The 15,296-nt window shown below is 43.9% G+C and overlaps 1 protein-coding gene across 4 annotated transcripts in view; it reads left to right on the top strand.

The window, feature by feature from the left end:
* LOC129854990 (transcription factor SOX-6-like) overlaps window positions 1-15,296 on the top strand; it is a 184,290-nt gene that overhangs the window by 113,059 nt on the left and 55,935 nt on the right. For all 4 annotated transcript variants that reach the window (XM_055922213.1, XM_055922214.1, XM_055922211.1 and 1 more), the window contains 2 exons: window positions 501-624; window positions 11,168-11,247. In XM_055922213.1, coding sequence (XP_055778188.1) covers window positions 501-624; window positions 11,168-11,247 — 204 coding nt within the window. The remainder of the gene's footprint in view (window positions 1-500; window positions 625-11,167; window positions 11,248-15,296) is intronic.

Here is a 15,296-nt window from a genome sequence, read left to right as displayed (position 1 = left end):
CTGAATACATGTGTAAATGTGATATTTCAGTGTTTATTTTTAATCCATTTGCAAAATTGCTTTGTCATTATGGGGTATTGTATTTAGGCTGATGAGGGGGAAAAACTATTAGTTAAATTTTAGAATAAGGCTGTAAAGTAATAATGTGTAAACAGTCAAGGGGTCTGAATAGTTTCCGAATGCAGCGTATCTCTCTATTGTGCGTGGTGATATACTTGGGAACAGATTTCCTAAATTAAAATCACTCAGATTTCCTAAATCACAGTCTTTTATGTCCAACAATAAAGATTTAATGGAAATAATCACTGGTCGCCAGTTGGGGAACCCTGCCATAGAGCATCTACAGATGGACTATCTAAATGAAGTGTTATATGAATACACTAAGAATCATTCATTAGAAACAGAAGAACAAACAGAAAAGAAGAAAAAAAAACATTTAGAAATATTAATCAGAAAATGTACAAGTATAACAACTATTGAACTCTCTCTGTCTCTCTCAGGTGCAGGGTCACATGCCTCCTCTGATGATCCCAGTGTTTCCTCACGACCAGCGATCTCTGGCTGCTGCCGCCGCCGCTGCACAGCAGGGCTTCCTCTTCCCACACAACATGTCCTACAAACCAGGTACACACACACACACACACACACACACACACACACACACACACACACACACACACACACACACACACACACACACACACACACACACACACACACACACACACACACACACATAAATATTTGAGTTACATATGTTTAAGTAAAGATTTGTCTCTGTCTCCCTCTCTGCAGTATTTCACTCTCTCGCTTTCCTTTCTCTGTATCGTGCTTCTCTTGCAGAAGCCTCCATATCTATTGTCACTGTACTGTGTCAAACAAGGTCCTGACAGGATTCCCCACGTTCACTTCATACCCTGAACAGCCCAGGATGTGAACCAAATGGCACCCTAATACCTTTATAGTGCACTACTTTTGACCAGGGTCCATACATGCTCAGAAAAAAAGGGTACGGTTAGGGTACACTATTGTTCCCAGGGGTCCAAAAATACACATAATATACCTTCAGAGGTACATACAGTTGAATTCGGAAGTTTACATACAACATAGCCATATATTTTTAAACTCAGTTTCTCACAATTCCTGACATTTAATCATAGTAAAAATTCCCTGTCTTAGGTCAGTTAGGATCACCACTTTATTTTAATAATGTGAAATGTCAGAATAATAGTAGAGCGAATTATTTATTTCAGCTTTTATTTCTTTCATTACATTCCCAGTTGGTCAGAAGTTTACGTACACTCAATTAGTATTTGGTAGCATTGTGCTTAAATTGTTTAAACTTGGGTCAAACTTTTCGGGTAGCTTTCCACAAGCTTTCACAATAAGTTGGGTGAATGTTCACCCATTCCTCCTGACAGAGCTGGTGTAACTGAGTCAGGTTTGTAGGCCTCCTTGCTCGCACACACTTTTTCAGTTCTGCCCACAAATTTTCTATAGGATTGAGGTCAGGGCTTCGTGAGGACCACTCCAATACCTTGACTTTGATGTCCTTAAACTATTTTGCCACAACTTTGGAAGTATGCTTGGGATCATTGTCCATTTGGAAGACCCATTTGAGACCAAGCTTTAACTTCCTGACTGATGTCTTAAGATGTTGCTTCAATATATCCACATAATTTTCCGTCCTCAAAATGCCATCTATTTTGTGAAGTGCACCAGTCCCTCCTGCAACAAAGCACCTCCACAACATGATGCTGCCTTCCCGTGCTTCACAGTTGGGATGGTGTTCTTCGGCTTGCAAGCCTCCCCCTTTTTCCTCCAAACATAATGATGGTCATTATGGCCAAACAGTTCTATTTTTGTTTCATCAGACCAGAGGACATTTTTCCAAAAAAGTACAATCTTTGTCCCCATGTGCAGTTGCAAACCGTAGCCTGGCTTTTTTTATGGCGGTTTTGGAGCAGTGGCTTCTTCCTTGCTGAACGGCCTTTCAGGTTATGTCAATACAGGAGTCATTTCACTGTGGATATAGATACTTCTGTACCGGTTTCCTCCAGCATCTTCACAAGGTCCTTTGCTGTTGTTCTGGGATTGATTTGCACTTTTCGCACCAAAGTACGTTCATCTCTAGGAGACAGAACGCGTCTCCTTCCTGAGCGGTATAACGGCTGCGGGGTCCATGGTGTTTATACTTGCATACTATTGTTTGTACAGATGAGCGTGGTACCTTCAGGCGTTTGGAAATTTCTCCTAAGGATGAACCAGACTTGTGCAGGAATACAGTTTTGTTCTGAAGGCTGATTTCTTTTGATTTTCCCATGATGTCAAGCAAAGAGGCACTGAGTTTGAAGGTAGGCCTTGAAATACATCCACAGGCACACCTCCAATTGACTCAAATGATGTCAATTAGCCTATCAGAAGCTTCTAAAGCAATGACATAATTTTCTGGAATTGTCCAAGCTGTTTAAAGGCACAGTCAACTGAGTGTATGTAAATTTCTGACCCACTGCAATTGTGATGCAGTGAATTATAAGTGAAATAATCAGTAAACTATTGTTGGAAAAATGTCTTGTGTCATGCACAAAGTAGATGTCCTAACTGACTTGCCAAAACTATAGTTTGTTAACAAGAAATTTGTGGAGTGGTTGAAAAACAAGTTTTAATGACTCCAACCTAAGTGTATGTTAACTTCCGACTTCAATTGTATAACCTCGCATGGTATTGTTTGATATCTTTAGGGTATATGTCCGGATAATCTAGTATAATGGTAAATTCTTTTGTCAATTTTTGAATATAAAGGTACTATCATCACACTCTCAAAAACAATCATTATCATATTTCCCAGCATGCTCTTTTGCAATTCGTTGAACTGTTTGTTTTAGTGTATGTTTTTGCATGCAAATTGATTGATTGGTCTAATGGTACACAAAGGTAAATAACATATATACATTTTTCTAAACTAATCCATTCTGTTAGTAGTTAGAATTATTGCACCCATTACTGAGATAGTTGTTCCAGTTTCAATCCTTTCGGTAGTGTCAATTAGCTAGTTTCCCTACCTTGGCAGTCGTTCTAAATGCAGGTTGCGGGTGATTGAAATCACATTTTAAATATAGCTCAACTCTGACTGGATTCCAATAGGAATTACGTATCACTCTGCAAACCAGCATAATGTGACTTGTCCAATGTGGCCTGCGAACCATGAGTTTTAGACCTCTGTGTTGGGATATAACTAGGCTGCGAAAGTGTGGCCTTATGATATATGTAATGTATTGTCATAAAGAGTTTGTCTATGATAAAATATTCACTTAGGCAGTTAGTTGGTGACGGCTACAGGACTGAAACTCATTTAATGCAACAGTCATGGGTGGTACTGGTAACTCTAAAATTCACTTGAAAGGCGCTCTGGGAAATATGCAAATAAGGCTTTACACCCTACATTGTTAAACAACACACAAAACCTTTTTATAGGTAATTTTTTTGCCACATAAAAGGAACAAACTGCTTTGTCACTGTGTTGGTACCCTAAAAGGCAAATGTGAACCTTTTCCAAACGTATACTTTTGTACCTGTACCATCTTGTCCCCCAAGGTACACTATTGGCTCTTTTAAGGTATGAACTGCAAGGGTACAATTATGTACCTAAATATAACAGTGGAGGCTGCTGAGGGGAGGACTGCTCATAATAATGTCTGGAAAGGAGCTAATAGAATGGCATCATGGAAACCATGGAAACCATGTGTTTATACATTTCCACTTATTCCGTTCCAGCCATTACCACGTGCCCATCCTCCCCAAGTATGGTGCCACCAACCTCCTGTGACCTATAGTATAACTAAAGGTACAAAGAATAAACCTTCACAGGTTTTAAAAACAATTCTAAAGTGGAGGGCTCTGGTCAAAAGTAGTGCACTACAATAGGGAGTAAGGGGTCTTTCATATTTTAGGACACAACAGGGTTGCAGTCATTTTTTTATTTCACCTTTAACCAGGTAAGCTAGTTGAGAACAAGTTCTCATTTGCAACTGCGACCTGGCCAAGATAAAGCACAGCAGTTCGACACATACAACAACACAGAGTTACACATGGAATAAACAAACATACAGTCAATAATACAGTAGAAAAAATAAAAATCTATATACAGTGAGTGCAAATGAGGTACGATAAGGGAGGTAAGACAATAAATAGGCCATGGTGGCGAAGTAATTACAATATAGTAATTAGACACTGGAATGGTAGATATGCAGAAGATTAATGTGCAAGTAGAGATACTGGGGTGCAAAGGAGCAAAATAAATAAATAAATACAGTATGGGGATGAGGTAGTTGGATGGGCTGCTTACAGATGGGCTCTGTACAGGTGCAGTGATCTGTGAGCTGCTCAGTCAGCTGGTGCTTAAAGCTAGTGAGGGAGATATGGGTCTCCAGCTTCAGTGATTTTTGCAGTTTGTCCCAGTCATTGGCAGCAGAGAACTGGAAGGAAAGGCGGCCAAAGGAGGAATTGGCTTTGGGGGTGACCAGTGAGATATACCTGCTGTAGCGCTTGCTACGGGTGGGTGCTGCTATGGTGACCAGTGAGCTGAGATAAGGCGGGGCTATACCTAGCAGAGACTTGTAGATGACCTGGAGCCAGTGGGTTTGGCGACGAGTATGAAGCGAGGGCCAGCCAACGAGAGCGTACAGGTCGCAGTGGTGGGTAATATTTGGGGCTTTGGTGACAAAACGGATGGCACTGTGATAGACTGCATCCAATTTGATCATCCTTGTCTCCGTTATGAATTGTGTCAAATTGAGAATGTTGGAGGTTTCATATATACTGCTGTCAAAATGATTCACAAACAAATAATGTGTCGTAGAAATTAGTTTGTTTGTGAATCATTATTAGTTAATTTACAACATTGTGACATAGTTTCAACCAAGAAATGTTAACTTCCTGGTTGGTCATTTAAGGAACAATAGATAACTAACGGTGGAATGTTGCTGTTTGTGATGTGCTGAAAGCATTTGAGTTACACAGCACATCACATCTGCAACATGGAACTTCACTCTTTCACACACTTGCTCAGACACACACACACACATGCACTTTTGCATATATGTACATACTTATGCATGTACTGTATGTACACAAACGTTATGCACAGACACACACAGACACACACACACACAGACTCCCTTTCTAGGCACTAATTATAATCACCACCTGCTCTATCTTTTCTCCTCTTTTCCAACACTGCACTACTTTTGACCAGAGCTCTATTCCCTACATAGTGCACTACTTTTGACCAGAGCCTTATGTAGGGAATAGGGCTCTGGTCACAAGTCCTTGTTTTTGAGCAAGAACATAAGATATCTGCATTTAAAAAACAAAACAAATTTTACTCTAAAAAAAAACACCAAAAAACCCCCGATAAGTATGGCTGTGGTAATGGTTATAACTTTTCTTTTTATTTACAGTATTTTAATTTTAACATTGAGGCGGACATGGAAAGCCTTTTAGTACAAACAGTGGGGTTTCTGCAGAACATTCTTGTGCTAGATTGTTAAAAGCCTGCTGGATTCATGAGTGCATCGCAATCAGGAATCTTACTGTTAGAAGTTAGAAGTCGTACTGCTCGGAGAGAGCAGTGGTGCATCGACTCTACTGGGATCCATGAGTACAGACAACACATTAGTAACCTTTGACAAACGCTCACGCCACAAATCATTATAGGCCTGGACGGGTTCGTCGAGAGGCTAGTAGGCTCTGGGTTTTTGTGTGGAGGAAATAGACATGAGGAATACATCTACCGTAACTTGTGGGTGAGAAAAACAGAGTTAGAGAGTGTGAGAGACAGAGAGAGAGAACCAGAGAGCGGTAAACAGACAGAGAGAGAACCAGAGAGCGGTAAACAGACAGAGAGAGAACCAGAGAGCGGTAAACAGACAGAGAGAGAACCAGAGAGGGGTAAACAGACAGAGAGAGAACCAGAGAGGGGTAAACAGGCAGAGAGAGAACCAGAGAGGGGTAAACAGACAGAGAGAGAACCAGAGAGGGGTAAACAGACAGAGAGAGAACCAGAGAGGGGTAAACAGACAGAGAGAGAACCAGAGAGGGGTAAACAGACAGAGAGAGAACCAGAGAGGGGTAAACAGACAGAGAGAGAACCAGAGAGGGGTAAACAGACAGAGAGAGAGAACCAGAGAAGGGTAAACAGACAGAGAGAGAACCAGAGAGGGGTAAACAGACAGAGGGAGAACCAGAGAGGGGTAAACAGACAGAGAGAGAACCAGAGAGGGGTAAACAGACAGAGAGAGAACCAGAGAGGGGTAAACAGACAGAGAGAGAACCAGAGAGGGGTAAACAGACAGAGAGAGAACCAGAGAGGGGTAAACAGACAGAGATAGAACCAGAGAGGGGTAAACAGAAAGGGAGAGAACCAGAGAGGGGTAAACAGGCAGAGAGAGTGGAACCAGAGAGGGATAAACAGGCAGAGAGAGTGGAACCAGAGAGGGGTAAACAGGCAGAGAGAGTGGAATCAGAGAGGGGTAAACAGGCAGAGAGAGTGGAATCAGAGAGGGATAAACAGGCAGAGAGAGTGGAACCAGAGAGGGATAAACAGGCAGAGAGAGTGGAACCAGAGAGGGGTAAACAGGCAGAGAGAGTGGAATCAGAGAGCGATAAACAGGCAGAGAGAGTGGAACCAGAGAGGGGTAAACAGGCAGAGAGAGTGGAACCAGAGAGGGGTAAACAGGCATAGAGAGTGGAACCAGAGAGTGGAACCAGAGAGGGGTAAACAGGCAGAGAGAGTGGAACCAGAGAGGGGTAAACAGGCAGAGAGAGTGGAACCAGAGAGGGGTAAACAGGCAGAGAGACTGGAACCAGAGAGGGGTAAACAGGCAGAGAACTGGAACCAGAGAGGGGTAAACAGGCAGAGAGAGTGGAACCAGAGAGGGATAAACAGGCAGAGAGAGTGGAACCAGAGAGGGATAAACAGGCAGAGAGACTGGAACCAGAGAGGGGTAAACAGGCAGAGAGAGTGGAACCAGAGAGGGATAAACAGGCAGAGAGAGTGGAACCAGAGAGGGGTAAACAGGCAGAGAGAGTGGAATCAGAGAGGGGTAAAAAGACAGAGAGAGTGGAATCAGAGAGGGGTAAACAGGCAGAGAGAGTGGAATCAGAGAGGGGTAAACAGGCAGAGAGAGTGGAACCAGAGAGGGGTAAACAGGCAGAGAGAGTGGAATCAGAGAGGGGTAAAAAGACAGAGAGAGTGGAATCAGAGAGGGGTAAACAGGCAGAGAGAGTGGAACCAGAGAGGGGTAAACAGGCAGAGAGAGTGGAATCAGAGAGGGGTAAAAAGACAGAGAGAGTGGAATCAGAGAGGGGTAAAAAGACAGAGAGAGTGGAATCAGAGAGGGATAAACAGGCAGAGAGAGTGGAACCAGAGAGGGGTAAAAAGACAGAGAGAGTGGAATCAGAGAGGGGTAAAAAGACAGAGAGAGTGGAATCAGAGAGGGATAAACAGGCAGAGAGAGTGGAATCAGAGAGGGGTAAACAGGCAGAGAGAGTGGAATCAGAGAGGGGTAAACAGGCAGAGAGAGTGGAATCAGAAAGGGGTAAAAAGACAGAGAGAGTGGAATCAGAGAGGGATAAACAGGCAGAGAGAGTGGAATCAGAGAGGGGTAAAAAGACAGAGAGAGTGGAATCAGAGAGGGGTAAACAGTCAGAGAGACTAGAACCGGGCGAGAGTGAGACAGAAAGAGCAAGAGTGAGCAAACAAGTATCGGGAAGGGAGGAGGGCAGGTTTTCTCTTGGCATGGTAAACTCCCTCATCTAAGCCTGGGCTGTATGTTTCTTTTGTCTCTCTCATCCTGATAGGTGATAACTATACCCCATGTGTCTCTCTCCTCCTGATAGGTGATAACTGTACCTCATGTCTCTCTCTCCTCCTGATAGGTGATAACTATACCCCATGTGTCTCTCTCCTCCTGATAGGTGATAACTATACCCCATGTGTCTCTCTCCTCCTGATAGGTGATAACTGTACCTCATGTCTCTCTCTCCTCCTGATAGGTGATAACTATACCTCATGTCTCTCTCTCCTCCTGATAGGTGATAACTATACCTCATGTCTCTCTCTCCTCCTGATAGGTGATAACTATACCTCATGTCTCTCTCTCCTCCTGATAGGTGATAACTGTACCTCATGTCTCTCTCTCCTCCTGATAGGTGATAACTATACCTCATGTCTCTCTCTCCTCCTGATAGGTGATAACTGTACCTCATGTCTCTCTCTCCTCCTGATAGGTGATAACTATACCTCATGTCTCTCTCTCCTCCTGATAGGTGATAACTATACCTCATGTCTCTCTCTCTCCTCCTGATAGGTGATAACTATACCTCATGTCTCTCTCTCCTCCTGATAGGTGATAACTGTACCTCATGTCTCTCTCTCCTCCTGATAGGTGATAACTATACCTCATGTCTCTCTCTCCTCCTGATAGGTGATAACTATACCTCATGTCTCTCTCTCCTCCTGATAGGTTATAACTATACCTCATGTCTCTCTCTCCTTCTGATAGGTGATCACTATACCTCATGTCTCTCTCTCCTCCTGATAGGTGATAACTATACCTCATGTCTCTCTCTCCTCCTGATAGGTGATAACTATACCTCATGTCTCTCTCTCCTCCTGATAGGTGATAACTGTACCTCATGTCTCTCTCTCCTCCTGATAGGTGATAACTATACCTCATGTCTCTCTCTCCTCCTGATAGGTGATAACTGTACCTCATGTCTCTCTCTCCTCCTGATAGGTGATAACTATACCCCATGTCTCTCTCTCCTCCTGATAGGTGATAACTATACCTCATGTCTCTCTCTCCTCCTGATAGGTGATAACTATACCCCATGTCTCTCTCTCCTCCTGATAGGTGATAACTGTACCCCATGTGTCTCTCCTCCTGATAGGTGATAACTATACCTCATGTCTCTCTCTCCTCCTGATAGGTGATAACTGTACCTCATGTCTCTCTCTCCTCCTGATAGGTGATAACTATACCCCATGTCTCTCTCTCCTCCTGATAGGTGATAACTATACCTCATGTGTCTCTCTCCTCCTGATAGTTGATAACTATACCTCATGTCTCTCTCTCCTCCTGATAGGTGATAACTATACCCCATGTCTCTCTCTCCTCCTGATAGGTGATAACTATACCCCATGTCTCTCTCTCCTCCTGATAGGTGATAACTATACCTCATGTGTCTCTCTCCTCCTGATAGTTGATAACTATACCTCATGTCTCTCTCTCCTCCTGATAGGTGATAACTATACCCCATGTCTCTCTCTCCTCCTGATAGGTGATAACTATACCCCATGTCTCTCTCTCCTCCTGATAGGTGATAACTATACCTCATGTCTCTCTCTCCTCCTGATAGGTGATAACTATACCTCATGTCTCTCTCTCCTCCTGATAGGTGATAACTATACCTCATGTCTCTCGCTCCTCCTGATAGGTGATAACTATACCTCATGTCTCTGTCCTCCTGATAGGTGATAACTATACCCCATGTGTCTCTCCTCCTGATAGGTGATAACTATACCTCATGTGTCTCTCTCCTCCTGATAGGTGATAACTGTACCTCATGTCTCTCTCTCCTCCTGATAGGTGATAACTATACCTCATGTGTCTCTCTCCTCCTGATAGGTGATAACTATACCTCATGTGTCTCTCTCCTCCTGATAGGTGATAACTATACCCCATGTCTCTCTCTCCTCCTGATAGGTGATAACTGTACCTCATTTCTCTCTCTCCTCCTGATAGGTGATAACTGTACCTCATGTCTCTCTCTCCTCCTGATAGGTGATAACTATACCTCATGTCTCTCTCTCCTCCTGATAGGTGATAACTATACCTCATGTCTCTCTCTCCTCCTGATAGGTGATAACTATACCCCATGTCTCTCTCTCCTCCTGATAGGTGATAACTATACCCCATGTGTCTCTCTCCTCCTGATAGGTGATAACTATACCTCATGTCTCTCTCTCCTCCTGATAGGTGATAACTATACCTCATGTCTCTCTCTCCTCCTGATAGGTGATAACTGTACCTCATGTCTCTCTCTCCTCCTGATAGGTGATAACTATACCCCATGTCTCTCTCTCCTCCTGATAGGTGATAACTATACCTCATGTCTCTCTCCTCCTGATAGGTGATAACTATACCTCATGTCTCTCTCTCCTCCTGATAGGTGATAACTATACCTCATGTCTCTCTCTCCTCCTGATAGGTGATAACTATACCTCATGTCTCTCTCTCCTCCTGATAGGTGATAACTGTACCTCACGTCTCTCTCTCCTCCTGATAGGTGATAACTATACCCCATGTCTCTCTCTCCTCCTGATAGGTGATAACTATACCTCATGTCTCTCTCTCCTCCTGATAGGTGATAACTATACCTCATGTCTCTCTCTCCTCCTGATAGGTCATAACTATACCTCATGTCTCTCTCTCCTCCTGATAGGTGATAACTGTACCTCATGTCTCTCTCTCCTCCTGATAGGTGATAACTATACCCCATGTCTCTCTCTCCTCCTGATAGGTGATAACTGTACCTCATGTCTCTCTCTCCTCCTGATAGGTGATAACTATACCTCATGTCTCTCTGTCCTCCTGAGAGGTGATAACTATACCTCATGTGTCTCTCTCCTCCTGATAGGTGATAACTATACCTCATGTCTCTCTCTCCTCCTGATAGGTGATAACTATACCTCATGTCTCTCTCCTCCTGATAGGTGATAACTATACCTCATGTCTCTCTCTCCTCCTGATAGGTGATAACTATACCTCATGTCTCTCTCTCCTCCTGATAGGTGATAACTATACCTCATGTCTCTCTCTCCTCCTGATAGGTGATAACTATACCTCATGTCTCTCTCCTCCTGATAGGTGATAACTATACCCCATGTCTCTCTCCTCCTGATAGGTGATAACTATACCCCATGTCTCTCTGTCCTCCTGATAGGTGATAACTATACCTCATGTCTCTCTCTCCTCCTGATAGGTGATAACTATACCTCATGTGTCTCTCTCCTCCTGATAGGTGATAACTATACCTCATGTGTCTCTCTCCTGATACCTCATGCAGTTCATTGTATGTTTTGTTGTCTCTCTCCTCCTGATAGGTGATAACTACCCCATGCAGTTCATTCCATCCACAATGGCAGCTGCAGCCGCGTCAGGACTGAGCCCGCTACAACTACAGGTAGGCCCATGTGCTTCTTCAGGGAAACATTTCCACTAGCTACACATCTAGGATCAGCTTCCCCACCCCAATCCTAACCTAAACCATTAGATTTGGAAATGCAAAACTGACCCAAGATCAGCATCTAGAGGCCACTTCACCCTACATCCCCATGTGCTGCTCCACAAAGGAAAGGCACTGGCATGCTAACAAGCATTTACAGTACCAGATTTAGGCCTACTAAGTATCTGCACCAAACCAGCTTGGAACCAGTTTAGTTTTTTATTTGTTTTTCCAGAGGGCATTTCGTCTTGAGGGTAGATCCCAATTAGACAAACGTATTTATCAGAAATATGCTAGTCCACTAAGTCCTGCATGAGAGTTGTTAAACAGCCTAACCACAAAATACTAGCCCGCCATTAGCAACAATACTAACTAACCAAGCCCCCTATAGACTCCCATGTTTACCAAGCCTATAGACTCCCATGTTTACCAAGCCTATAGACTCCCATGTTTACCAAGCCTATAGACTCCCATGTTTATCAAGCCTATAGACTCCCATGTTTACCAAGCCTATAGACTCCCATGTTTACCAAGCCTATAGACTCCCATGTTTACCAAGCCTATAGACTCCCATGTTTACCAAGCCTATAGACTCCCATGTTTACCAACCCTATAGACTCCCATGTTTACCAAGCCTATAGACTCCCATGTTTACCAAGCCTATAGACTCCCATGTTTACCAAGCCTATAGACTCCCATGTTTACCAAGCCTATAGACTCCCATGTTTACCAAGCCTATAGACTCCCATGTTTACCAAGCCTATAGACTCCCATGTTTACCAAGCCTATAGACTCTATACCCTAGATTTTGAACCCACCAGCATAACACCTGGCCTAGGCAATGTATCATATTTTTATTGGTGCTTGACACCTATGGTTAGCGATTTCACAACATGGTCGTCCACCCCTCCTACAGCATATTGGAAAATAACAGAACGTCTCAAATTGTTATATTCATAGGTAAACAATATCGCTTTCCGGCGTCAATCATTATTTCTGGTATGGTTGCAGTCAGCTGTTAAACATAACAGCTTTGCCTCAGGTTATTCGGGCTGTAATATGGCTTCCCCTAGCAAAGCTCTCATTAAATGTTATTGACCTAACAAAGCACTGTGTGGTGTAGTTGGGAAACGGAACCTGCTGTTCAGTTAGACAGAATATCCCCACGTGTGCCTTTGAAATGATCAAAGCATTTGTACCTCACAGTGGTGTTGTGTGTGCGTGTTCATTTGTGAGGTAGAATGAAGAGGATGAATGAATCGTGACATGTGTAATCATTTATATTTAAACATCTCAGAGATGGAGAGAAGGAAAACCTGAATGAAAGAGGAAGATGCTCATTATAGCGCTTGTTTAGAACAAAAACAATGTGGAGGGGAGTGGTTGAGATTTATAGACAGACAGGGTACGCGTCATTGAAGGAAAGAGAAGGCTCGGAATGCTGGAAAAAGAATACAAAATCATTTTCTTAGTTTGTAATAGTTTGACATAAGAGTTCAGTAGAATGACATACGTCTAACCTCATGTAAAGATTAAGCGTGTAGTGCCAATGTATGTGGAGGAGAGGTACTGTTATTAAACCTTGTGGTCTGTGTGTGGCTATATGGGTTATAGTGATACAGTACACAGTCTCAAGTTTGTCTTGACAAAAATAACGTCATCATATAGTAAAGTAGTGACATGATATATGTCTACGTCTCAATGAGCATCATGGTATCCTGGCCTTATGCAGTATTATTAAACACCTCGTCTGTGTGTGGCCATTGGATGTACGCTGTAGTGCTTTAGAAGTTCTCCCTCTCTCAGGTCAGGCTCTGTTTCATATGTACTGTAGACGAGTCAGAGTGAGACACACGGTGAGACACCCCACAAATGCTTCAGGTGTGAGATGATTTTCACACAAGATGAAGATAAGGTGGAACTGGAAAATGGACAGGCATTTGTCTGCCCTAAATGCACCACCATCAAGCATCTTAGGGAAGAGATCCTCCGTCTGTTAGCTCGAAAGCGAGAAAAGGAAACCTGCTTTCTAAGTACACCGACCTTGCTGTAACCCAGGCAAACCCAAACTCAACAGCAAAGCCACCCATCTATCCGAGAAGATCTGATCCAGCTATCAAACAGCTTTTCCCCGCTTGAGACAGACCTACCAGCACCGGGAGTCAGCACGGAACCTGGGTGTATACCAATACCCGTGGCCACCCAGTGGCACCCTCCCCCACGGCCATCAGAGTTCAGCAGGTCGTTTCCCCATCGGATTCCATCACTACCATCGTCATTGTGGGCAGCTCGAGATCATGGCCTGCCCATGGTTTGTGGACCGACCAAGGTCCACTGTCACCCAGGAGCCCATGTCCATGACGTCAACTCTCTGTTGCCCACAGTTCTGGCCAACTATTTCAATATTGACACCATCGTCACTCACGTAGGTTTTAACGACCTTCGTTTTAGGAGATCTGAGGGAGGACTACAGCATGTTTTTAAAGACCCTCGCTAGCACAGGAAATAGAATTATCTCTGGCCCCTCCCATGCTACCGAAGGGGTTCGGGAATGTTTCAGCCGACTCTTTGCCCTAAATGAAATACTTGAGGAAACTTTGCAACGACAGAAATGTCTCTTTTTGTGACAACTTTGAAATGCTGTGGGAGCAACCAGCACTTTTTAAAAGAGACAGGATTCATCCTAAATGCAGGGTTTCCAGGATTTTTTCCAGCAACATGGCAAACTGTTTTAGACTGACAGACAGGGTCTGGTAGTGCTCCAGTCCCAGCAACATCAAACTGTTTTAGACTGACAGACAGGGTCTGGTAGTGCTCCAGTCCCAGCAACATCAAACTGTTTTAGAGACTGAGACAGGGTCTGGTAGTGCTCCAGTCCCAGCAACATCAAACTGTTTTAGAGACTGACAGGCAGGGTCTGGTAGTGCTCCAGTCCCAGCAACATCAAACTGTTTTAGAGAATGACAGACAGGGTCTGGTAGTGCTCCAGTCCCAGCAACATGGCAAACTGTTTTAGAGACTGACAGACAGGGTCTGGTAGTGCTCCAGTCCCAGCAACATCAAACTGTTTTAGAGACTGGCAGACAGGGTCTGGTAGTGCTCCAGTCCCAGCAACATCAAACTGTTTTAGACTGACAGACAGGGTCTGGTAGTGCTCCAGTCCCAGCAACATCAAACTGTTTTAGAGACTGACAGACAGGGTCTGGTAGTGCTCCAGTCCCAGCAACATCAAACTGTTTTAGAGACTGACAGACAGGGTCTGGTAGTGCTCCAGTCCCAGCAACATCAAACTGTTTTAGAGACTGACGGACAGGGTCTGGTAGTGCTCCAGTCCCAGCAACATCAAACTGTTTTAGAGACTGACAGACAGGGTCTGGTAGTGCTCCAGTCCCAGCAACATCAAACTGTTTTAGAGACTGACAGACAGGGTCTGGTAGTGCTCCAGTCCCAGCAACATCAAACTGTTTTAGAGACTGACAGACAGGGTCTGGTAGTGCTCCAGTCCCAGCAACATCAAACTGTTTTAGAGACTGACAGACAGGGCCAAGTAGTGCTCCAGTCCCAGCAACATCAAACTGTTTTAGAGACTGACAGACAGGGTCTGGTAGTGCTCCAGTTCTCCCTTGCCATTGGCCTAATACACAATATTATGCCCAGCCTTTGGAACTTTGGTTTTCCTAGATATCGCTACTATATTGTGATCACTACAGCCAATGGATTTGGATACTGCTTTAAAGCACATTTCTGCAGCATTAGTAAAGATGTGATCAATACATGTTGATGATTTCATTGCTGTGCTGTTTGTAACTACATTTACATTTACATTTAAGTCATTTAGCAGACGCTCTTATCCAGAGCGACTTACAAATTGGTGCATTCACCTTATGACATCCAGTGGAACAGCCACTTTACAATAGTGCATCTAGATCTTTTAAGGGGGGGGGGGGGGGGGGGGGGCAGAAGGATTGCTTTATCCTATCCTAGGTATTCCTTGAAGAGGTGGGGTT

The sequence above is a fragment of the Salvelinus fontinalis genome, chromosome 5 (genome assembly GCF_029448725.1).
Source record: "Salvelinus fontinalis isolate EN_2023a chromosome 5, ASM2944872v1, whole genome shotgun sequence".
Lineage (NCBI taxonomy): Eukaryota > Metazoa > Chordata > Actinopteri > Salmoniformes > Salmonidae > Salvelinus > Salvelinus fontinalis.
This window is presented reverse-complemented; position numbering and strand designations above follow the sequence as displayed.